Here is a 26,821-nt window from a genome sequence, read left to right as displayed (position 1 = left end):
AGGAATGAGGTTCCTAAATCCTAGTGCATGTCAGGTACACTTGCATTGCATATTTTATATTGTCATATCTTGTGCATGCTATGGAACCATTTTTTTATCCCTATATAGTTTCTCTTGTTGTCTTGAGAAATATCTGCAGGTATTTCATAGGGATGACAGACAAAGCACGTCAGGCGACTGCTTTTCTGTCTTGATACAAGTAAACCTCTCCCTGAGGTCAGGTTTGTCCTTACCCTACATGCTTGGACTGATTGTCTTTTCTTTTCTTTTCCTTTTATGCATGTTGATTTGTTTTTAATAAAAAATTTTAAAAAAAGGAGTGTGGGGGGGGGGGGGGATTGGTTTCTTCTAAAGTTTTCAGCTATCTCATGTATATTTATCTGTTTTGACAGCTCTCTGTGCCTTGATAGAATATACATTCATATGGTTAAGATTCTAAATCTGATATGTGCTGAGTTTTCCTACTGCATCTTTAGTAGATAATTGTTTTTCTCATGCGATGAAATATGTGCACTATCCAAGGCTCCCCTAAAGTATTTTTTTTTCTTCTCTGACTTTTAGCTTCTGAAAATTCTAAATGAGAGAGATTTTTTTTTTTGCTAAGATGGTCAAATTGACCAACTCGCTAGTTGAACCTAGAACCCATAAATTCTGGCATTCTTTCTAGGTTGCAACACCAAATGATAAAAAGCATTCAAATCTGAATAAATATGGATAAATAAAAAGATCCACTACTTTTGTGCTATAAATCTGTTTTTGAACTTGTCCCCATAGAAACAGTCAGTGACCAAATCATTGCGAAAATAGACGGTCACTAAATGACTAAGTAAAAGAAAAGTGCTGCACCTTAGGGGGAGTGTATTAGATGAGGGTGGCTAGGCCCTAGTAAAATAAGGTTTGACCTTTGACTAATCTATCATTGATTTTCTCTCTTATTTAGAAAATTCGAGTGATTTAAGTCATAATAGTAAACTTCATACCTTATTGAGAAAGTCTTCACACACACACGCATTGCATGAGTTTAGTTGACTCTTGAAAAATTTATGTCTGCAAAGAAATTTATGCTCATTGATTACTGGACTTTTCTTTATATGTTTGTGTATTTTTGACGAGCTATCTGACTGTTTTCTCAGGTTTAGATACATGTGTGTGCTGATTTCTTGTTGAAGACCTAACCTTGTTCTTTTTCTTTTTCTTTTTCGGTTATTGTTTTTCTTTATACTCTGTTTACCCTTTGTCCTTTTGTGACAAAAAGGGGGAGTATTTTTTTATTTTTGGACCAGGAATGTATTTCTAAACTATTCAAGTGTTTTTTGTCCCAGAATGGCCAAAGGGGGAGTTTGTTAGTATTTTATGTTGGCTACATTCTGAATGACGTAAACACTTTATGTAACGGTTGCTTTTTAATAGGATTATCAGTTCTATTCAGAGTCTTCAAGTAATATGGACAGTGTCTCATTTCATGCCATGTGTATGGTCACAAGTTTCTAAGAAGATGCCCAATAAGATTCCATGCAATTTCCAAGTCAGAACAGCCAGTTCCTGTGCAACCGTCCAGACGGGCCTTTAAAGGCGTCCAGACACCCCGCAGTGTCTAGAAGCTTCAGCGTTGAAGAACATCCGGACATCAGGGCAACACCTTCTGGACGCTAGGTCAAGCTATTCAGAATCCAAGTGAAATTGGATTTCATGTTCAGACACGAATGGGGAAACAGCAACCGTCCGAACAGAAGGGCAACACCGTCCGGATGCTTTTCAGGTTTCCAGGAAGATTTATGCACACGTCTCAGTGTTTTTATCATAACTCTCTGCTCAAGTATCGAATTGAGACGAAATTGGTATCGTTAGAAAGCCAAGAAAAAATCCTACAACTCAAATGTCCGAACGGTAAATAGAAACGTTCGGACAGAAAGAGAGTAGCATTTGGACGGCCTGCAGAAATTCAAGAAATTTCAGAATTCCTTTTCAAACATGGTCGCAGAAGACGGTTCGGACGAGGCTAACTTCCGTCCGGACGCTGGACAGTCAGAGTCCGAATTTGTATAGATTTAGGGTTTCTTTAAGCCTATAAATAGAGGGCTCTAGGCTTGTAAATTGTATGAATTCTGTAACGAATTCCATAGTGCTTTGAGAGGGTGTTTAGGGAGAATCGAAGATCCACTAGCTCTCAAGCCGTTTCCGGTGTGTGCTCAACAGTTCGTGTGAAGTCTATCTTAGGGATCAGCCCTAAGGTAAAGGAATTCATTGAAGACCCCTTCAAGTAGGAGACTTGGTTGGGAAGCGTTCACGATAGGCATTGTGTCAGAGTTAAAGGTATGACTACTACATAAGGGTATGTGAGTACAAGTGTCTTGTAACTAGCTTTGTTTTCAGTATAGTAGATATCCTGGGTTTGGCTGCCCCGGAGTGGTTTTTCTCTTCACAGAGTTTCCACTTCATAACAAATATCTTGTCTTCTTTAAATTCCGTATTTAAGATATTTTGTTGCACACAAACACACACTTGGTTGTTAGAAGTCATTATTTTATTTTTCAACATTTATCTTAAGAAAGTTAGAACTTTGTTTTGTGTAAGAATGCTAACCTTAAAATTGCAGAACTTATCAAGAAGCATTTTAGCAAACAAAGACAGCCTACCTGCCATCACTGTGGTGTCACAGGACACATCAGGCCACACTGTCATCAGATCCGACATCAGATCCGACATCAGAAGCCTCGAATTAAGAAGCAAGAGCCAAAGACAGGTAAGTCTAGCTCTAAACCTTCCAAGCCTCATCATGCTTCTAGGCAAAAGTGGCAATACCCTCAAAAGGGTTCTCCCTCATGCAGTCACAGTAGCAAGAATGGCCGCACCAAGGCAAAATATTTCAGAGAGAAGCCTAACAAGCACAAGGAAATTCAAATCTGTGAAGAGCTTGTCTACATAATGAAGAATGTCCTAGTCAGTTTAGATAAATTGGACATGGCTTACAACCCTACCTCTCAAGTATAGAAGGTATGGGTAAGGAAGGTTGAGGACAGTCACCCCTTGAGGGGGAGTGGACTCACCTAGTAGAGGTGCAGTCTCACCATACTTAAGATTTTAGTTCCTAAATCCTAGTGCATGTCAGGTACCTTTGCATTGTATTATTTATTATGTCATATCTTATTCATACCTTGCATTATGTTTGAGGAACCATTTATTCTATCCCCATATTTTCTCTTGTTTGCCTTGAGAAAAATTTATTCATGTATTTAATGGGGATGACAGAAAAAGCACGTTGGGCGATCAACTTGAAACGTATATCATTGACATGTGTTCTAGTGATGAATTCGCAACACTCAAAAGGATTGAACAGCTTGTTGAGAAAATGGTAGAGATGAAAAAGGATATCGCGTATCCATTAGTTTATTTATTAGTGACATTGTCATTGATTCTACCAGTTAGGACAACAACTGTTGAAAGAGCATTTTTAGCAATGAATATTGTGAAAAATCGTTTACATAACTAAATGAGAGATCAATGAATGAATGATTGTTTGGTTACGTATATTGAGAATGATATATTTAAGACTAATAGCAATAAAGAAATCATGCAGCGATTTCAAGATATGAAGACTCGTTAAAGACAACTGAATAAATGAACATTAGATGTGACAAAATAAATTGTAAGTTACATTTATAAGTTTTAAGCGATAATTAAATTTTATTGAATTATTTATTTATTGCGTTAGTTATTATTTTAATATTTTTGTTTAATTTTGGATTAACTTTAGATTTTTTTTTCCATTTATTGAAACAAAAAATAAAAATAAAAATAAAAATTTATCCTACTCAACCAAAATCCTGGCTCCACCGGCATGAAGAAACAAACTCTGTTTGCCGCGCACACTGCAGTCCAGATTGAAACGACAAAGACTACTTTTTGCATTGCCAAATATTTTCCTTCAGGTTCGTAAAGCACAACCCACAAATTCATCATAACTTATCTCCAGAAATAAATCACAAGAAAAATCATAAAATCAAAGGTTAACCTCACCAAGTCCTCCATTAGATTTATCGGTTATTATTATTTTTTTTTTAAAAAAAAAAATAGTTTGAGTGTATTTTTAAGTTTTTTGTTATTTTTTATTTTATAAAAGGTATTTTCGTAATTTGGAGAACATTGACAATATTTTTGCTAATTTTGAAAAGACATTGTCAAATTGAATATAGTTTGAGAGGGTACCTAGACTTTACCCCCTTTTTTTAATTTGTTTTTTCAGAATTTTTTTTTTTAATTTACCCTTTTTATTAGGAAAATAACTCTTGCACAACAGTGCACAACTATTGTGCAAGGTCTTAGAAATATGGGGTAGGTCACATGTGGTGTTCCACCACATAAGTCTCACGTGAGACCCATCACATGTATTTAGAATGGTGCACAACAATTACACAACTGTTATGCACCAATCACTCCTCTTTTATTAAGCATTGTATTATTGTCATTAAGGACCGATTACTGTACTACACCCCCACAACATGGGCATAACACCCCCTCATATGGGATGGGGCCCACCCCATGTGAGGGAATGTTGTGCCCATATTGTATTGATGTTGTAAAAGTAGCATTTCCTCTTGTCATTTTAGCCTTTAGGTAATGTGAAAGGCACAATCCTCTATTTAAATAGAGTGAAGAACATCGCAAATTGCATAATAAATTGAAATTGAAAGTTTGAAAAAAAATGTTATAAATCATGCGGTAATTTGAGAGGTAGGTGTAGAAGCTGTAGTTCGAAAAAAAAAACCCAGTAATTTTCTATGCGACTTAGTCAATTCCCTCGTATAAATCGGCAGTGAGCGTGACGTGCATCCGATCATTGATGATTGCACATGGGATTATTTCCCACAAGCCGTTGTTCCCTCCCACCGACAATAGTGCGTCAAACTAAATGAGTCCACCACTTGTCCACATTACACTTAAAACTCTCACTTATACAGTTATATACACGTTCCTTCGGTTTTCTCTTTTTCCACCAATCTCTCCCTCTTTCTCTCTCACAACGCAACAACAAAGTTAAAGAAAAACAACTCTCGGCATGGATCATTACAACTAAAGGAAAAGAAAAAGCATCTCCCTAGCTGTCTCCCCCCCCACCCAAAAAAAAAAAAAAAAGGATCCAAACTTCTCCATCGCTCCCCAATCCCCAATCCCCAATCCATTCCCATGGCCTCCATACCCAGAATTCTCATTCTCACCACCACCCTCTTCCTCTTACTCCTCAAATCGACCGTTTCCCAGCCCACCACTGACTGCACGGACCGTTGGATCTACATCAGACGGCTGCCCTCTCGGTTCAACCTGGATCTCTTGTCCAACTGCTCCCAATACCCTCTCTTCGACAACTTCTGCCCCTACCTCCCCAACCACGGCCTCGGCCACAAGACCCATCCTCGCTCCCACAGCTGGTTCCGCACCGACCCTCTCATGCTGGAGCTCATCTTCCACCGCCGCATGCTCGACTACTCTTGCCTCACCACCGATCCCAACGCCGCCAACGCCGTCTATCTCCCTTACTATGCCGCCATCGATGCCCTCCGTTACCTCTACGGCCCCGACGTCAATGCCAGCGCCGACCACGGCCTTGAATTGTTCGAATTTCTCCAAGATGATAGCCCCGGGATGTGGGCTCGCCATGAAGGCCACGACCATTTCCTGGTCATGGCCAGGCCTTCCTGGGACTTCTCGCAACCTTTGCGCAACCATCCCCCCACGTGGGGCAGTTCCTTCCTCCAACTTCCCGAGTTCTACAACGTCACGGCTTTGACGTTAGAGGCCAGAGCTTGGCCGTGGCAGGAACACGCCGTCCCTTACCCGACCTCGTTTCACCCCCCGACCCTCTCCTTCTTGGAGTCGTGGATTCGCCGCGTGAGGCGGTCCAGGAGGTCCACCTTTATGCTCTTCGCCGGCGGCGGAGGGGTCTCGGCCACGCCCAACATCCGGCGGAGCATTAGGAACGAGTGTGAGAATGAGTCCAATAATGTGACCCAGTCTCTTGGTGGGTACGTGAAGCTGTGTGAGGTCGTGGATTGCTCTAATGGCGCGTGTGAGCACGACCCAATAAGGTACATGAAGCCTATGTTGCAAGCGAGCTTTTGCTTGCAGCCACCCGGGGACACACCCACGCGGAGGTCCACTTTTGATAGCCTTCTCGCCGGCTGCATACCGGTCTTCTTCGAGGACTTGTCGGCGAAGTCGCAGTACAAGTGGCATTTGCCGGAAGAGATATACGGGGAGTTCTCGGTCTTTATACCAAAGGAGGAGGTGGTGTTTAAGGGACAGAGAATTTTAGACGCGTTAATGAGTATACCCACAACCAGAGTTAGGAGGATGAGAGAGAAAGTGTTGGAGTTAATGCCGAGAGTTATGTACAGGAGGCACGGGAGTTCCTTCAATTTCAGGACAACCAAAGATGCATTTGACATTGCAATTGAGAGTACATTACAAAGGATTAAATCTAGGCTTGAAGCAGTAGCATTTGAGTAGTAACTTTATTTATTTATAGGATTCTATTTTTATTTCTTGTTTTTGTAATTATCATTAGTTACTGTTAATTTTTCTTTTTCGATTTCCTTTTACTTCACAAATAGTTCATTGCATAAGTGCAAGGAAGATTATATTAGATTGTTTTGTATTTTGAAGTATTTTTGGTCTAGTTTTGAGAGATATAGAAGAAGCAAGTAAATTAATTGACTATGGAAAAAAATAATAAAATTTATTGAGAGTGCGAAAGCTAAAAGGTATGAAAAAGCCAAACAAACAAAAGGAGGCTTATGGAGAATATGCCTTCTTTTTATGGCAAAGTATATGGAGAGCAGTACATAAGGAATCGGAGAATTGCCCTTGATATTTTCTCTTGTGTTAGTGTGGGGGTGATTGGGTGGAAAAGTGAGGTTTATCCCCATCTGAGAATAGCAGAACCCCATGTAAGACCCGCTCCGAAGCCCGCAGCAGCAATGGTATGGCCTGCCTTGACCTTCCCACTTCGGACAGCTTCATCCAATGCTAATGGAATGGAAGCAGCGCTTGTGTTACCATAATTTGCCAAATTTGATATGACCCGTTCTGGTGGGACATGTAAACGTGCAGCAACTGCATCAATGATCCTCTGGTTTGCCTGCAATTTATCAATCAATCTCTCATTACTTACTTCATCACGGGTACAATGCAAAACAACATGTGACAATTTTTAAGATTGTATCCAAGTCCTTCCAAAGAATGACTTCTTCCAGTATACCCTTATTATGAAGGTATAAAAGTTCAACATTATTTCTTACACCATTTTCTACTTCAGACCACCTACTTAATAATACCCTTTATAAGCAATTTGAAAATGGAGCAGATATGATAAACTTTTATGTCTTTTGACATCAAGAAAGATTAGACAAAGTTATACTGCCACCAAGCAACCTAAAAGTGACTTCAATACACGACTTCAGGGCATATCAAAGCAGAAGTCCAGACCCAATTTTTGTTTGTCCCTATGTGCGATAACCTTCAAAAAATAATGATTTCGGCTACATATTAAAATTTTCACCTAGACTACTATCCTCATTAACTGTTTCAAAAGCTAAAGAAAAGAACAGAAAAGAAAAATCACATACCAGCCAAAATTGTTTAATGAACTAAACTCTTAATAAATTTCCACGCTAGAATGTGACCGACCAGGTATATCTTAGGTTCTAAACACAACCTTCTGTTTAAAATTTTGTAGGTAGTATCTAGCATACCTGATGAAGCAGTAACCAATCAATGCTTGACCCAGAGAGGCCAGCCTTTCCAAGGGCAGACTCAATTGATTGTGGCACACATCGTGCAGCAAATCGAAAGACCTCTTTGCCATTCATTTGAATACAGGAATAGGAGGAGCGCTTTGGAGGGAAGTCCAACACTGAACCATTTGATCCCAACGCATTATCTGTTTCATTTTCTTTGATGCTGGCATTTAGATGTCTGCATACAAGGAAGTCACATGCTCAGTCAGTCCTCATAGAGAAGTGAAAAGTTTGTTTTAGTCATGAATATTAGAATCACATGCCTTTGGCCATCACCATCACTATGCAGGTCAAAACCAAATAAACCATCTTCTTCACTGTCACAGGCCTGCAGAATAGTTGTTATATCAGAATAAATGCAAATTTTATTTCCCATAAGTATGAACTAATAGAAGTAGCTATGAGGTAATTATCATCCTTAAGCAACAATTAAATCATAACTCCCGGAGAAAGTACAAGGGAGATCAAACCTAGTGTCATAAATTGTACAAGACGTAGGAGATTAGAGCTGAAAAACATTTGTCTGACAGGTCAGCACTCATCTTTTCCCCCAAGAGTGTAAAAGCCAAGTTATAGAGACGGATATGTTATAAGTAGTGAGGGTGAGCATCTAGGTGTTGGATTCCTCTCATTCCCCAATTTTTCAATATACATGACATCATCATAGAAGTCTCACATAAAGAACCTGGCCTTGTTAGAACAGATGAAGAGAAACATTATTTGATATTCTGGCCATAAATTGAAAGCCAAAAAGTAAATAAACTAGGAATAAGCTCCTTGTTCTTTTTTCTCCTTCTAGAGGTGTTTCTCTTGTATACTTCATGTATACTTAGGTGCGCTTTAAGTTTTTAATGATATCTCGATTACTTATAAGAAAAAAAGAAACTAAACTAGAAATAAGTCTGAAAACAAGGTTTAAGATTAAGAGTTCACAATTCTCAACTGAGAAAGCAAACTGCTACATCAACTAAACCATTTCTCTAGAGTCCAAACTTTTACTAACTTTATGACAAGGCCTCCTTATAAAGACAATCATCGTAATCGTATCAACAACTAGAGTATTGGACTAGATTTCCAAATCCCTTTACAAAGTACCAATCATGAACAGAAATCCTCGAAATGAAGCCAACTATAAAGTTTCCAGTTGAAGGGACACGCAAACCCAAATAATCCAGCAACCTTATCTTGATTTTATTTTTTTTTATTTTATTATTTTTTTTTTTTTATGACAAGGAACCTTTCCAAGACAGGGCCACTTCGTGTACCCACTCTTGTGGTAAACCTCAAACTCGTGCAAGCGCTCCCTCCACACGGATTGGATAATACTCCGGCTTCGTCAGCTAGCTGGCCCCAAGAAATTGTTTGTACCCTAGGAAATTCGAAACTTAGACCTCATGAGAATACCACAAGGACCAAGGCCCTGACTACTTGAGCCAACCCCTTGGGGTTACTTTATCTAGAAATTATATTCCAAAAGAGTCATGCGTAGATATTTAATAAGATGGGATAACAGTCAGTATTTGCTAGTGCAGAAGTACAAGGCAATGTAACTGTTTACATATACTGTTATCGTCAAATGACCAAAATAAAGACCATTACCTGCACTAACACAGCACCAGCAGCATCTCCAAAGAGAATACAAGTACCTCTATCCGTCCAATCAACATATCGAGAAAGAGCATCAGCTCCAATAACCAGAACATTTTGAAATCCGCCTCCTGCCATTTACAGAGGTAGAGTTCGATTATTTTAATCTCAGAAGTCAGACCCCACTACAGCAATGAACACAAATCCGTTACCCCTAATGTGACAAGCAGCTGATACTAGACCCAACACAAATCCGCTACATGCAGCTGTAATATCATAAGCCAAAGGATTTCTTTTGCAGCCAAGTGCTTTTTGGATCTGACAATTACAATACAACAAAAGGGAGCATAGAAAAGTCTTAGAGTGGTTATATACCAACTAAAGTGGAAGCAATTTATGTCCTTGGGCAGCATACCCTCGACTAGTTATTCATATAAAATTCTCCTAAGAAATATAAAGGTACAATTGATTAACCAAAGGCTATACAAACCAAGTTTGAGAGGGGCAGTTGGGGGAAGTTGAGCTTTAAGTTAAGCTCGAAAGCCCTATTTAAGTCCAACCAAGCCAGCCTTGTAGAGCTTACTACTTAGCTTAGCTAATTCAGCCCCTACTCTGAAACTATATATGGTATTAACTAGTAAGAGAGGCATCTCTATCAACTACAAATATCTATTTCTTTTTTGTTTATACTGCTACCCTCATAATCCCATCATTCAGAATGCATGGACCCCTTTTTGAAACAGGAATATGCAAATGAATCATAGTAGAAAAAGACACTTTCTGAAACAAAGTGTGTGTGTGTGTGTGTGTGTGTGAGATTCGAAATTTTTTTTAAAAAAATATATATATAATTTAGTATAGAAATCCTTCATTACTTCAATTTATGCACCTACGATCGCATAGCAATAAATATATAAAGTCTGCAATTGGTCAAAGTTCTTTGAAAAATATACAGCACAAAATCATTCTTGCAGCTTGCCATGTGCATGCAAAATTGCTCAGAATGACAGAACCAAGTACCCCTAGATTATCTAAGACATACATCCTACTCAACCTTAACTATGAATATGATTGATCTATCAATTTGATACAAATTTCAGAATATTTCATTTCATATCTCTATACCTGAGGAGCACTACCAAAAAGATCCTCTGGTGTTGATGTGCACATCAAGACTAGGTCCACATCATCAGGATCAACCTGTGCCATCTCAAGAGCTTTCCTTGATGCCTCTACCGCTAAAGTCGTCAAGCTATCTTTGCCTGTAAGAGCGACATTAAAATAAAAGTCTCACAGTTTCCATAAATTAAGATGCCATTGCACAAAGAAACTAAACTTTCCATTTCATAACAACTGTGGCATAGATAAGAAGAACAACAAATAGATATACATATTATCTGCTGTCCAGTGAAAACACATCTGGACATTAAATAACCCGGAAAGAGCATTAAAACACCATTTTACAGTCAACCAGGTCAAATCCGCCATGTTTTTTGAACTCTCGGATATAAAGTTGGTAAAGCCATAATGATCGACTTAAGAGATCATCCTGGGTTGGAAACAAGAATTGTGATCAGACAATCAGCAAAAACTCAATCAAGTCAAGCTCAGCCTAGCTAGGCCCAGACTAATCAAGCTGAACAGCCTTCCCCAGGCTCAAGCTCAGATTTTGAGCATCGTGATCAAGAGGCTGCCTCACAAGCAAGCAAAGCCACCTTTATTTGTTTATTTATTTTTGGCTAGGACCAAGAAAAATCAACACACACCATTCACAACTATCCAAAATATGGCACCATCATGCCCTACAAGAACTGACCTGAAAGAACTCGTCGATTACGAATCCCAGTTCGAACAGAAATCCATTCATCAGAAGTATCAACTATTTTTGCAAGATCATCATTGGAAACCTTCAAAGTGGGTGCTGCTGAGCCACAACCAACCAATTTGCAGCCTTTACTGACCAGCCTGTTAATAGATGTTTTTGAAGTATGGGATGAGGATAAAAAATTTTGAAAAGTCAGATTGTCATTTTCTAATTCAAAAGTTTCTTTCCATTGAATCCAATGAGATATCAAAGTAGGCCTGGATTTCTAAAACATAGTACAACCAAAACATCTATTAGCCTTCAAGGAGACATGATTGGGCCTCTAAAAACAAAGAACTCCCACATAAACAAAACATAAAAAGCAAATAGCAAGAAGAATGAGAAGTTAATAACAGAAACTCTTAACCATGAAATGTTAGTGACATTTAAAGCTAATGGCATGAGACGCTTTACCCAAAAATGAGTGTGACATCCAAAGGATATTGCATTTCCTATTCTATTCAGCCAAAAAAGAATGCTAGGAAGCATATAAAATTCAGGCCTCTGACTCAAAGGGGAAAAAACAAAGGCTTCTGTTTTATAATAACATATACCTGTAAGTTCAGCTTTCCAATATGTCACATACTGGGACATCACTCCCACTATGGAAACCTTATAGAAAGCCAAACCGTGCATATGAATACTCCAAATCCATGAAGCAAACTTCCAATGGAAAAATGAAAAAATGTCCACCTCTCATGACTATGCTAGCAATGATGTAAATTACAAATGTTTCCGCAAGATGAAATAATTCAAGAAGACACTATTGTAAAGGATATAAACATATATAGACCATCTTAGACGAGAAGAATCTCTTTCACTCCATATGATCTTCCAAGCATGCAAAGCTTTCTTAAAGGGCGATGATAGGGAAAGGAGAGAAAAAGATAGCAGAAAACTAAAATCTGCAGACAAAAAGCCATCATCCAACTTCTATACCAAGAAGAACAAGCAAAGTGAGTAGAACTAAACATGAAGGTCATCCTACCAAAAAAATTTCCTAAAACATACGTGTTCTCTTCACTAACACCATCTGGCTTTAATTTTAAACATTAAAAAGGCTCTTCCAACTGATGCACTGACAGGAGGACTAATCGCCCTTCAAGAACTCAGGATTAGACACTATATTTGGTAACCCATTTTCCTCTCGTACTCCCAGACACATCCCAACAAAGCCATCACGAAGGGAGTGAAAAACCCAGCCCTTCTTAGTCCTTGCTTCCTCACCCATAAATTGTTTGTAGTTTATGAAAAAAGGACTTTAAATAATGGGAACAGCAGCTTATAAGAATTATGGCAAGCTACTGCAACAGTCTCCAATAAATGAAGGCTGCTAACCAAACAGTTTAAACACCACCTAGAATATTTTAACACCAAAAATTTAGTAAAGCAATATTCTCCTTTCGATAGATTCTATCTTCTGCAATAAATCTCATTCATAACTTACATAGTGAGTGCCCATACCAGAGCAAATAACACATGACCTCTACCATTACAATCATGAACACAGTTAATCATAATAATAATATAAATAAATAAATAAATAAAAAGATTATTCTAGCAAAACCCAAAAGCCAGAATAAAAAGCTCGAATCCATTCATTGGCTTTCAAATAGATATCATAAATGATAACCCAACTACACCTCCTCAAAAAATTTCCTACAAACTCCGCTGGTGTATTCCAACCCAATTGCATTCACAACCTATACGCTTTAAAGATTAATAAAAGAACTGATGAATGACCAAAATACAAAAGAAATCAGAGATGAAACTCACCTGGGTATCCGAGATTCAGAAGGGGAAGCACCAGAAGAAAGCTTCTCTTCGCCATGAATGGTGCCGGAGCAGATTACCATCTTGGAGAATCCCTCAGGAGAGCAAAGCCGAGATCGGTAAATCCCTATCGGAGGTTGAATCCTCCTTCTCAAGCTGGGGATTGAGGGAGTAAAGAACCCAGATGCATTGGCCATTTACACCCACCACCCAAAACCAAAGAAACAAAGAGAGAGAGAGAGAGAGAGAGAGAGAGAGAGAGAGAAAATATATATGGACGGAAGGAAATAGAATGAAAGATATGATATTCTTCAGCTTCTATGTGAAAGAAGAAGAAGAAGAAGAATGTGAAGTACAGAGTATATAAAGCCCATGAGAGGGATGAAAGATCAATAGGTGACAGACAAACACCGTTTTCTCTTAAGACTTTTTTTTTTGTGAACTTCGGAAGGTCCGAAGTAGATACAGAAATGGGCGATTTTGCCAAACCCAACTTGATTTAAGTCAGGAAACTCCTTTGCTCTCTCTCTCTCTCTCTCATTTTTAAAACTTTAAATGGAACAGAAAGAGACAGCATCCCCTGCTCTGCCGTTCCAAAGAGCTTGATTTTGTTTCAATAATCCCAAGTTGGGGGAAATGTAATGGGCACTTGCCACATAATAAGAACACCTCCAACTAAAATGACTTCAATACCCTATTGGATACTTGGCTGGATCTCATTGGCTGGCCGCTAATGGTCCTCTAGGTTGGATTGTGGAGTATCTGAACTCGATTTCTCATCTTCGAGTTGGCACTTCCATGAGGGGATTTTCAATTTTTCCAAAGTTCGAACTTAAATCTTTCCACAACTACGCTAAGGCGGTGTAAACGAAGGAAGTTACCGATCAACTCGTTCGGGCTTAGCTCGATAAAGCGCAGTTTGTGCGTGACTCGATTTTTAAATGAGTTTTTCGTGAACACAAAATTATATTCGATTATTAAACAATACATAATCGTATAAAACTTCAATTGCTCGTTTAAAGTTTGCAAACATACTCATATAAGGTTTAGCTCGCTTATTAGTGCAACTCATGAATATATTTGTATATATTAATTAATTTAAATTTGGTACAAATGCATCACACCAAAATTATTACTCTCTAACTAACAAAAGACACTTGGCTCACTTCTCACGTACAACACTCACTTTACCCACAAATATTACCAAACAAATAACTCATATAGCATATTACTTATTAGCTAATAATTTAACAATAGTCATTGTGATTTTATATAGTATATATGTATGTATTGAATATTAATTATTAAGTAACAATAATTGATTGGTATACAACATATAATTATATCTATAAACTATCAACTATAATTAAATAATTATATCTATAAGTATCTATATAAAATATAATTTAATGATAAAAGTTAATCATACGGTCATATCTTAAATGATCTAATGGTTCGTTTGGGTTTGCGATTTCAAAATGTGCGATTTGAAAAGTGATTTTTAAAAACGCAGTTAAACGTTTGGCAAAATTGCAATTTGATCTTTAAAATCGCAGGTCAGCTTTTAAAATTCTCCGTTTTCAAAAAAGCATCTCATTGCCTAAATTTTAACTTATAAGTATACTATTCATAATAATGTAAACTATAAATATTAGGTTAAAAGTTATAACTATATACAATAAGCACATAAATTTTGATATGATCATATGATCTAACAATTTATATGATATTAAATCTTAGGTAATATGACACACATTATATCTCTATTATATAATGTAATAAATTAATAATTATATCAACAATACTTATTTTGTATCATTGTACGATTAAGTATGATCTAACAATTGACTATGTTCTAACAACAATAGGTGATATGATCTAACAATTCATTTGATTGAATTTAAGTATGATCTAAGATTCTAAGCACATAATTTAGATGAATACTTATAGCTTATTTTAGCTCATTATAGAATAACAAATAAGCATGGTTATTATTATTGTAACACCCCACCTTTTACAAAAAAGCGTAAGTAATTAAATCTGATTAATTACGTGACATTACGACATCAAAGATGAAATCTCGCAGTGGAATATATTTTTCTTTTTAAAAACTTAAGAATAACACATTGAGCTAACTGAATTTCCTCTAGGTATTCATTAGAAATTATTTAATTTCTTTACACTAAATACATCCAATCATGTGTCACTAGAGACACACAAACATACATGGACAGACTATGGAATACCAGCATTCCTCTAAACATGTTACATAGCAAAAGGCACCTAAACACAAACGATTACAAATAAATATAACAGTTACAAAAACGTTAGCTTTAACATCTTCTAAGCTAGCAGATAATCCAATCCATCATCTTCTGATTCGGCACCAATAAATATGTGATTGCGGATACTTCTACAATCTCATACTGTGATAGAGTGAGTCAACTATTTTTAATAATATAATATTCACTGATTTATTTTAAAAGCACATGATATACAATGTCGCCTTATGTCTATATATATATAAACAATTCATGGTCCACAATCATGAAGTGCTATATATATACATCTATAAAACAATAATATGATGACAGTTTTATGCAAGTCTTATTTATTTTCTTCTTTCACTCCTCTCTTTTAAATCCTTAGCTCAGTTAACGTATTGCCTTGGAGACTTGTGCTCATTCAACTATAAAGTTTATTTGTTTTCGGCAGTGGCCTTGTGCACACCTGGTTCAGGAAATTATTAAATCTTTCACGAGACATTCCTCCCACCGGTAGCTTTTGTTCCTGCAAGCAGGTCTGCTACTTACCAGCTTTGTTATTAGTCAATTTAGTAACAACAATAAAATATGCAAATTTCATTCAAACACATATAATTAAAAAAACCCATAAACATAAGATTATGGAAATCAGCATCATTGTCAGTAAGTATTTTATACTTACAGTCATTTAGTACAATCTCATAGCTCATCATTAGCAATAATGATTATTTACATGTACAAAAGACATTAATATCATCACTCATGAATCCTAATTATATACGCATACATCGAAACAAGGGGAAATTACACTTTACCCCCTGAAGTTGACAGCTATTTGCAATTTATGCTCCACTGTTTCAATTTCGTCAATTGCACCCAACGAAATTTCAAAAATTTTCAATTTGACCATTCCGTCAGCATTTTTTGTCTCAGTTGACAGAAACTCAAACACATGCCGCGCACATGCATTTTTTAGTCCAAACTTTACGAAAATACCCTCATTTGTCCACAAAACGCCGCATTTACGTACATGAACACACTCCATGTCGTCGTTGTCTTTGTCCTCCTACCCTTTTGTTCTCTCCTTCAACAACCTGACATACATCATCAAGGTCGTCCAGAAGATGTTGTTGTCGTCATGCCGTTCTAATGTCATCTAGAAGATGTCGTTGCCATCTTCAAGGTCGTCCACCGAACATCATCAAGTTTGGCTATGTGGTTTCAGAGATTTTTGGACTGCAATTGATATTAATTTTTTTTTTTTTTCAGATCAAAAGAGATATACACATGCCTAGCTCTCTTTGCTGCTAGAAGACCCAAATCACCTCAAAAAGATATATCTAAATATGAGATTTTTAGATTTTAGTTTTTTAAGAAAGATGATCTCAGACCATACGTTAAAATCACAAACTACTTATGCTTTTGATAACGTGCAATGTCCTGATTTTTAAATTACGTTTTAAGAATAAAATTTAGTGGATAAACGACTAAGATTAATTAGATGACTCGAAAATGTAAAAGGGCGCGTAGAGAATAATTTTTTAAAGTTTAAGAACTAAAGAAAATAAATAAATAAATATTAAATGGTCGCGCGACCAGACACCAAACCTGATGCGTTCGGATGGCATGCCTTTGGGTGCACATCCACTAAAGGGACGCGCGCCCAAAAGACACTTGAGGTCCATCTGGACGGGACCTAAATTAAAATGGGCAGATCGCCCATTTCTTCTCGGCTCCTCCGAAAATTCTCCCCCTCTCTCTCAGTTTTTCACCTTGAAATGCCGATCCATGGAGATCCGACTGTCTAAACTCAATTTCGACTTTGGAAACATGATCTACAAAGCCCGATCTATGTTTTTACCGGTTGGTTTGAGGTATTTTCCTTAAACTCATGTTTTAGAGATTTTGGTTAAATTTTGTAAATGTGAGTTTAATCTTGTTATTCTTTATGATTTGCACAGTTTGAAGTTCCCTAAATGTTCACCAAGTGTTGGATTTCATTTGGGTGAATTTAGGTAAGTTTTCTAAACCCTAACTTTTGGGTTATGTATTTTAATTGCAATTTCTTGTGCTTAACCCTAAGGAAACCTTATGGGTTAGTGTTATTAGTGTTTAAATAGCAATATTATGTTATGAGCTAGTAAAATAAATTATGGGTTTAAGATTGGAAACTCTAATTTGTTGGGTTAAATTAATTTGGGGTTTTTTGAGTGTTTAAAACCAAGATTACTAATTTATGGATTAATTGTGGTTATTGTGATGATTAATCCCAAATTAGCTATGGGTTTTGTAAAAAGATTAATGAATACAATTTGCGTTAACATTTAATGTTAAAGGTAAATGTTTAAAGGGGTGATTTTAATGTCTAATCCTAAATAAGTGTTTTGGGTTAGTGGTGTTGTAGGTAAAATTAGTGAGTAATGTTTATGGGTGTGTAATTGGGGCCCTTAAAATATTATGGATTTTTCAACGGTTTAGCCTTGAGCGATTAAAGTGCTAATTAGAGTGTTAATTATTTAAAGTGCTAAATAGTGCAATGTGTTATTCCACAGTGATACATTGCAAGGTGGTATCTAGAAGACCTAAGCTTGATATCTGCGCAGCCATGTTAGTATTCTACTCACTGAGGGATCTTAGGAATTTAGATATATGAATTGCTATGTTTAGTTTAATTTGATGTTAACTCTATGATGATGATTTGGTATATGTAATTATGAACTATATTATGAATATGATATATGTTGATGAATTGATATTAAATGATGCATGAGATTTGTATTGCGAATGATGGCATGACGTTGAATTGATGTTGAGTATTGAATGAGATTTATGTTGTGAATATAAGATATGTTAATGAATTGATATTGAAGAATGCATGAGATTTGTATTGTGAACGGAAATGTGATAATAAGATAATGTAGAGATATGCATGAAAATATATGTTAATGAGTTTGTGAGATATTGGTTGGAGAAATTGTAATGATAAATGGATGTTGATGACATTGGAATGTATTTATGGTTTTGGAATTGTTGATAAAAATATATGTGATTGTGTTGTGAATTATTGGATTGAGAATTTGTGATGATAATATGATGTTGGATAGATGATTTAAGTTGTGACGACCCTTTTTGTTTTTTTTGAAATCATACAAACGGATCTTCACAGTGGCACGACTACATGTCACTCAGCCAACATAATGTACACATTCCATAACATGTACCTGATATTCAGAGTTACATCAAACACAGCGGAATATAAATTTCAATGTGTAAGGAAACACATTAAAAGCGGAAATACATCTAATACATAACTGTTATCAACAACAAGAGTCATTTACATGTCTAACTGATTAAAGCTTATAAAATATATTACTCTAAATACATAATAGAATACAGGCTCAACAAATACATATCCACGTAGGACACGAACCATAAATAAAATACCCAAAATACGGACTACCCATGAGTCCGTGACTTATGACTGTCGCGATGTGCTCTAATCATAACATCCCATACGCTAGGTGGACGAGTCAATATCTATATCCGTAGAACCTGCAACCAAAGCATTAATGTCTGCACGGTTACGGGGGTTGCCGCATCCGCACAGGTGGAATTATGAGCCCATCGTCTCCGTATAAAATATACCAAGACCTCAGTGATATTAAACAAACTGAGTCTTCACAAAGAACCAACTTTTTCTTTTTAGTCTTGCGTACACTATAACAGCTACCAACTCATAAACTTTGTTTGAAAACCCCCATAGCTAATATAGCAAACACTGACTATTATAAAACATTTAAAACATACTATGTAGTTGGACCCATACGTAGAACTTCCAATGGCTTGGAAGCAACTACGTATACACCCACCTACAATAATACTTTTATGTTGGTAGCTCAAATGCACAAAGATCTAACGTTATTAACTTTGATATCATCATGCCTCAGGGCATTACAACTTCATGTCTATGGCACATAGTTGTCCATGCGATTACTAGAGTAAAACTCTGATATCCAAGTACTTCTTACTGATGTACCACGATAATCCATTTACTTACTCCCAAGTCACACTGATATCCCAACCAATAGTGTCACATCCAAGTACACCTAGCTTAAAACATGCCATCTCGCTCTTTAGTACTAGCTTACTATCATTTTCCGAATATGGTTAACACCGAATCCTAGGGCATTACAACTTCATGTCGAAGGCACATAGTTGTCCATGCGGTTACTAGAGTAAAACTATGATATCTAAGCATTTCTTACTGATGTACCACGACAATTCATCTACCTACTCCCACGACACTGTATTACTCATACCGAACAATGACAATACCCTTGTACGTCCAAGCTCAATGTTCTTAAATCATGCAACTAGACGATAGAAGTATACATAAGTTCCTTGCCAGTAAAACTCTTAGGCATACAAATACGTCTAGCATAAAAATCACAATATACTATATCATGAAAACATTACACAATTTAAACAATGATATGCATGCTCATGATTGTCTTTTCATTCCTTGTGAGGCTTACCTTCTTTTTCATTCTCATGAGGCTTACCCTCCCTTTCATTCTTATGTTCATGCTTTATGCTTTACAATTCAAACTCTATACTCCTATTCTTTACAAATCATGTTTTCTTCAAATACGATAAACCAATCAACATGTAATTTTATCATTTTACTTTGCATAATTTAAATCTCAACCGTAGCTCACATTCAAACATTTTAAATCATTTCAACACATTTCATCCATACATCATTTCATAACATCATTGATATTATTTGAACATAATTGAAACTACTCAAATCAACCAAAACAGATATATTCAACATACAGTTGGTTCGGGTTTATAAAATACATATATTTTGCAATTCTAATATACATAAAAATAATAGTTTCTCAGTGAGTAAAATATCACCTGGCTGCGCGGATATTAAACACTAGGTCTCCTAGACATTACCTTGCAATGTATCACTGTGGAATAACACATTGCACTATTTAGCACATTAAATAATTAACACCCTAATCAGCACTTAAATCGCTTAAGGCTAAACCGTTGGAAAACCCATAATATTTTAAGGGTTCCAAACGTCTACCCATAAATCCTAGACACTAACTAAAACTCAAACAATACCAACCTAAAATATTTATTAAGGATTAGATATTAAAATTACTATTTAACTATTTACTCGTAATATTAATTACTAACTCACAATTATTTCCACTAACCCACCAATCATTTTCATTAACATTTTCTCAATATCATTAACCCTAAAATTATTTTCATTAATCTTTTACAATAATTATTAACTTATTAACATAATTCATTATTTAAAATAACATTAACCCATAAGAAAATCTTAGGGTTAACCTCGCAAATACTATTTAAACTAAATACCCATAATTATTTATTTTTACTAATATTAGAACATAACCCTTAAATACTTACTTTTACAAAATCCCATAGCTAATTTGGGATTAATCATCACTATAACCACAATTAATCCACAAATTAACAATCTAGGTTTTAAATACTTAAAAACCCTAAATTAATTTAACCCATCAAATTAGAGTTTCCAAACTTAAACTCATAATTATTTTACTAACGCATAACATAATATTGATATTTAAACACTAACAACACTAACCCATAAGGTTTACTTAGGATTAGGCACAAGAAATCACAATAAAAATACATAATCCAAAAGTTAGGGTTTAAAGAAACTCACCAAAAATTTCACCAAATGTAAACCAATACTTGGAGAGTGTTTAGCAAACTCCTCACAACAAATCCTAAGAACACATAAAATCAAGCTCATATATCTTTAGATTTAATCTAAAATCTCAAAGACCAAGAGTTTGTGAAAATACCTCAAACCAATCGGTAGAAACGTAGATCGGGCTCCATAGATCACGTTACCGAAGTCGGATTTAAGTTTGGATGGTTAGATCTTCGTAGATCATGAGTTTTATATCAAAAACCCATGAAAAATTGAGAGATGACATTTTTATTCCGGAGTGTTCGATAAAAATGGGCATTCGGCCAATTTTTAAATAGGTTCCATCTGGATGGGCCCCATCTCCGTCCGGAGGCGCCTTGCACTGAAGGGCCATTCGACCCTTCAACTTTTAGTGATGCGCCCCGTTTTGGGGCGCATCAAGTGGTGTGGGGCGCTGACTAGTGCCTCACATCACGTTTTTCTTCTTTCTTTTTTTAATTTACCTTTGTTTTGACTTTTCTTTTTCTTTTCTTTTTTTCTTCACTTATTCTTTGCTTTTAATAATTATTCTTATTCTTTTTCTATTTATTTTATTTTCTTTTTCTTTTTCTATTTTATTTTCCTTTGAACCTAAAAATATCGCTTATATTTTATTTTCATGGCTACCATTTACAAGTCCAAAGAATAAAAATAAAACATTTTATTTTATTTTACCACACCAAATAGACTTATTTTTATTTAAACCTAATAAACCCATTTTATAAACTTTGGTCTTTAAAAATTTTCCCTTGCATTTTAAATACACCTAATTAGGTTTAATCAATTATTTACTCAAATTTCATATTTTATTTGCTACAAAGAGTCTTGGACATTACATCCCTTCCTCCCTCCTTATAAAAATTCCGTCCTCGAAATTTGGACATTAATCATTTTATGCACATACGAGCATGCATTCTATATTAAAAACGCTCATGCAAGTATGCATTTTACTTGGTATGTTCGTTCGAAAGTGGTATAATAAAACAATCATACCCGGATTTATACGCAATAATGGGGAATCATTCCCACAATAAACGATTAAGAACTCATGTGGCTTCATCATCATCGTGATTTCACCACAGAGTTCCCACTAACGAAACGAGTTTTGTGTTTTCTTACAAACCAAAGCTCGTTTTGCACTTCTTTAAAGGTCAATTTCCATTGAATACAAAGAAGCACATCACAAGTATTAGGTTGCGAACACGTTCGTAACGGAGAAATACGGGAAAATGTCATGAATGGCTGCTAAAATTAGGAGACATCATGACCGATTATGTGATGGACATACGTTTAACACTAGGGACAACTCAATATATCCAGAATTGAGCACACCCATATTGCCCAAAGCATTATATGCTTTGCATTGACGACACCTTGCATTTCACAAGATCACCAATTTGAAACACAAATTTGCGGCGATGTTTATACATAGCTTACCATCACTATGTAATGAATATCTACTTGAACGAGCGCATTCTTCCCTAGAATCATGCACCACTTCAAAGTTTGGTAATCATTTCACTCCAACTTCATATCAAATGAAGTGGCATTCATCGTTCGTGTCCATACGACGTTACATGCGATACAACGTCAGTAGTGGTAAACTACCATAACTAGTAGTCACAACTAATGGCGGGTATCATAATCAACTCTTTTGATTCCCACATGCATAACTTGGGCGTATCCTCAAGTGTCTAAATAGATCTCTCGGATCAGTCGTCCGCATGCGGAGGGTACGTTGAGCTAACATTCCAAATACACTTAGAGTCAATCTCGCCATCACGCGATTTCCACTTAGTGCTTTAGCCGTGACAGTGGCTTAAGTTGCACGCCAAGACATCTTGCCATCAAGATTTCCTAACACAACAGCCCATCATTATTGTCTTACATTTCCGTCTTGCGACACAAAAGTGCATCAAGACTTGGGTGATATACATACATACATACATATATAAAATAACTCCAAGTCTTTCATTATTCATTATTGGAATTGTATCGCTCATTCCTTAAGAGAAAATTCACTCATGAAAATTCTCCATAATCATTCATCACATTTCCAACAAGAAACTTAACATCATTAATCCATAAATTTGATTTTTTTTTTTTATTTTTATTAATTAAATTCACCTCAAGAATATAAACCTGTTAATTTGTGTTGGCTGCATTCTGTTTGACAAAATCACTATCATGTAATGTTGCTGTCATAATCAGGGATGTCGTATTTTTCAGAGTCTTCAAAAGAATTTTAGAAAAAGCTTTTCAAGTGTTCAAAGGAAGATTTTGTGCAGATTCCAACTCAGAAAAGTCGGATCCCATGTTTCCGTCCGGACGGCCTAGTCATGCATCCGAACGAGCCGTCCAGACGCCCTACAGTGTCAAGAAGCTTCGAACAATTCAAGGTTGCATCCGTCCGGACGTCATGGCAACACGTCCAGACACACTTTAGAGTTCGAGAAGATTCTAGCTTTCCTTTGCAAACACAAAGTGGGAAGATAGCTTGCACCCGTCCAGACGCTAGGGCAACACCATCCGGATGCTGAGATCTTTGATAAGGAAATTGCATGCATACACTCTGCATCCGTCCAGACGATAGGGCACCACGGTTCGGATGTGGTCCTGTTATGGCAATTACGTGCAAACAAAGTGCAACCATCTAGACTCTAGGGCAACACCGTCCCAACGTAGCCTTAATATGAAAATGCGTGGAGCGCATTATGGAAAACCGGTTGTATAGAAGACTGTCCAGATGCTCAATGCTTTCATTCGAATGCCGCCTAGAGAAATCAGAGACATACTTGATTTAGGTCTTATAAGCTTATAAATATAGGCCTCTAGGCATTTATTTTTTACAGAATTCGGTATTGAATTCTTTATAACTTAGATAAGGTGTTTAAGGAGATAGTGTGAAAACCTGCTAGCTCTCAAGCTGTTGCCGGTGTATTGTTGCTGTGCTTGTGTTGAAGTCTATCTTAGGGAGGAGCCATAAGGTAAAGGAATCCATTGAAGACCCCTTCAAGTAGGTGACTTGGTTGGGAGGCATTCATGTTGGTTTACGTGTTAAAGTGCAAGATACGATCGCTGCATATGGGTATGTGAATCTTACTGTCTTTGTACTAGCTTTGTCTTCAGAATAATGGATTTCCTGGGTTTGGCTGCCTCAGAGTGATTTTTCTTTTAATTGAGTTTCCACTTCATTAACAAAATATCTGTCTCATTTAAATTCCGCACTTTTGACATTTTGTTACACATTGCACTCACACAGTTAAATTAGAAGTCAATTTATTTTTCAATTGGTATCAGAGCTTGGTAAACTCTGTTCAGATTAATTTCTTGAGTGTGATTTATTTGACTTTTATTTTTTTTACTATGTCTCAAACTCTTAATTTCATTCCCGCATTTGATGGCACAAACTATGGCTATTGGAAAGCTCGTATGCGTTTCTTTTTAAAATCCATTGATGTTTGGTAGACTGTAGAATTTGGTTGGACTAAGCTAGAGGATACAACTCTCGAACTAATTCCTTAAAAAAATGCACGACTTGCTAACGATAAAGCCCTCCATACTCTATGTCAAGCTCTTTCACCTTCTGAATTCACAAGAATTTAAAACTGTGAATTCGCTCTAGAAGCATGAAAAATCTTAAAAACAACATATGAGGGCACAAAACTTGTTAAATCTGCCAAGCTCCAGATCTTGATTTCTAGATTTGAAGAATTAAGATGCTTGAAGAAGAGACATTCTGGGAGTTTTACACTAAGATCAGCGACCTTGAGAAAATCAATGGTGAGTCTTGGGAAGTCAGTCTCAGATGTAAAACTCATTTGAGCATTTCAGAATAAAAGTGACTACCATTGAAGATAGCAAAGATCTAGATGAGAAGATTGAAGAGTTGGTGGGATCTCTTTAAACCTATGAGGATTCCCTACCTCCAGTCAAGAAGGCAAAGACAATTGCTCTCAAGGCATCTAAGAAGAAGGCCAAAGTCTTATCTGAGGAAGACTCTGATAATGAAGAAGATACGGTGGCAATGCTGGCCAATCCCTAGGCAAAAAACTGTAGGTTAAGTCCCATGATAAGTCCAGTTTGGTAAGGAGACCCACGACACTAATGAGGGAAAAGGTTAGTTAAGTTCAGGGTTTCTATCTATATGTTGGAGTCTCACGGCATCTATTCATCATCTATGATAAGACCGGAGATGGTAAAAGACCCACGGCATCTATGGTAAGACCATATCATGTGTTGGAGTCTCACGGCATCTATTCATCCATCATCTATGATAAGACCGGAGATGGTAAAAGACCCACGGCATCTATGGTAAGACCGTATCATGTGCTGGAGTCCCACGACATCTATTCATCCATCATCTATGATAAGACCGGAGATGGTAAAAGACCAACGGCATATATGGTAAGACCGTATCATGTGTTGGAGTCTCACGGCATCTATTCATCCATCTATGGTGAGACCGTATCATGCGTTAAAGTCTCACGGCATCTATCTATCCATCTATGCTAGTAATGAGAGATTGAGTATATAGAAGTGTTAATAAGACTGCAGGTTTAAATCCTAAGACAAAAATGAGTATATGAGATCATGCATACATATAATTGTCATCATAATATTGTATGGTGTACTTTTATACTTTTAAATGATTCAGTATTTTATTATGTTATTGGAGATAGTTAACTCACTGTTCTGACAGTATGGGAATGTGGTGCTAACCACAATCACATACGAGTTTTTGCAGGATGGAAGGAACGATACAACTAATAGTATTTATATTTAAGGATAAGACTTTTGTTATGTAATATTTTTATGTGTTAATTTGAATTAGTTAAGAACAATGGTATTTATTAAGTGCCGCATATGGCACATATGTTATTGCTTTGAGTGTAGTTATGGTATTAAAACTCATGGTTCATGTTTTAATATAATGAGGTAATTCAATCAGCTCTGAAGTGTTATGTTCCTAGTTTTTAAAGAAAAAAATATATTCCGCTGCCAATTATTTAACTCTGATGACGTCGTAATGACACGTGAAAATTGAAATTTTCACTTACATTTTTTTTGTAAAAAGCGGGTCATTACAGCTAATGAGCCAAGTCTAGAAGATCCTTTAGAAGAGAGTTGTATTCAATTCGAATTTGATCTGGATCTTGACATGCTATGTGAGCAAAATGATGCCTTATTAGATTTCACTCCTGAGATACGACCTGAGAATGGGGAAACCATAGAGATATCATTCACTTCTTCATCAGCAGCTGAGGAGGAAGAGAAAGATGAGCACTTGGAGCAAATTAAGCCCCCGTCAACTCCAAATTTGTCCAATGACAAGGAAATGAGTACTGAAGCTTATTCCTTCATCAACATCCCTTTTGAGACACTTCATAAGCTTCAAGCTTCAGTTCTTCAATGTCTCAAAGAACCATCTTTTGATAAATTTGTCAAGGATCTATGAACACAAGGTCACAAATCTAGGAATCATCTTCCTAAGAAGATTCTTCGAAGCAAGCAAGTAGGCTACCTGAGATGGCGAAACATTCTGTCAAAGGGCTATCAAATTCTAAAGAAGAAACAGTGGAAAAGATTAGTTGGACATCTCAATGATCGGGGAAAATGCTGTAACTTTTCTTTTACATTTTATTTTAGTCATTTTTCATTTCATTTTTGTCTTTTTCTTTTGTTTCTAACAGCAATTGACCTTGTGATGTGTGTTTCTGTTAGAAATATTGCTGTTAGTTTGTGACAGGTGTGCTTGTGTTTAAGTTTGGGGGAC

General features: G+C 36.4%; 2 protein-coding genes across 2 annotated transcripts; one reads left to right on the top strand and one right to left on the bottom strand.

The window, feature by feature from the left end:
• The first annotated feature begins 4,982 nt into the window (after positions 1–4,982).
• On the top strand, positions 4,983–6,640 carry LOC133854151 (probable xyloglucan galactosyltransferase GT19). The gene has a single exon (XM_062290210.1). It carries the CDS (start codon positions 5,185–5,187, stop codon positions 6,502–6,504), a length of 1,320 nt encoding a protein of 439 aa, XP_062146194.1. The 5' UTR covers positions 4,983–5,184; the 3' UTR covers positions 6,505–6,640.
• Positions 6,641–6,696: 56 nt separating this feature from the next.
• LOC133854152 (beta-ketoacyl-[acyl-carrier-protein] synthase III A, chloroplastic) lies at positions 6,697–13,528 on the bottom strand. Its single transcript, XM_062290211.1, has 8 exons — positions 13,021–13,528; positions 11,197–11,345; positions 10,506–10,642; positions 9,593–9,698; positions 9,393–9,511; positions 8,057–8,121; positions 7,749–7,971; positions 6,697–7,135 (listed from the first exon to the last, which is right to left on the bottom strand). Exons 1-8 carry the CDS (start codon positions 13,212–13,214, stop codon positions 6,914–6,916), a joined length of 1,215 nt encoding a protein of 404 aa, XP_062146195.1. The 5' UTR covers positions 13,215–13,528; the 3' UTR covers positions 6,697–6,913.
• Between the last annotated feature and the right edge of the window lie 13,293 nt (positions 13,529–26,821).

The sequence above is a fragment of the Alnus glutinosa genome, chromosome 13 (assembly GCF_958979055.1).
Source record: "Alnus glutinosa chromosome 13, dhAlnGlut1.1, whole genome shotgun sequence".
NCBI lineage: Eukaryota > Viridiplantae > Streptophyta > Magnoliopsida > Fagales > Betulaceae > Alnus > Alnus glutinosa.
The sequence above is the reverse complement of the archived record's forward strand: the minus strand, read 5'-3'. Positions and strand labels throughout refer to the sequence as shown.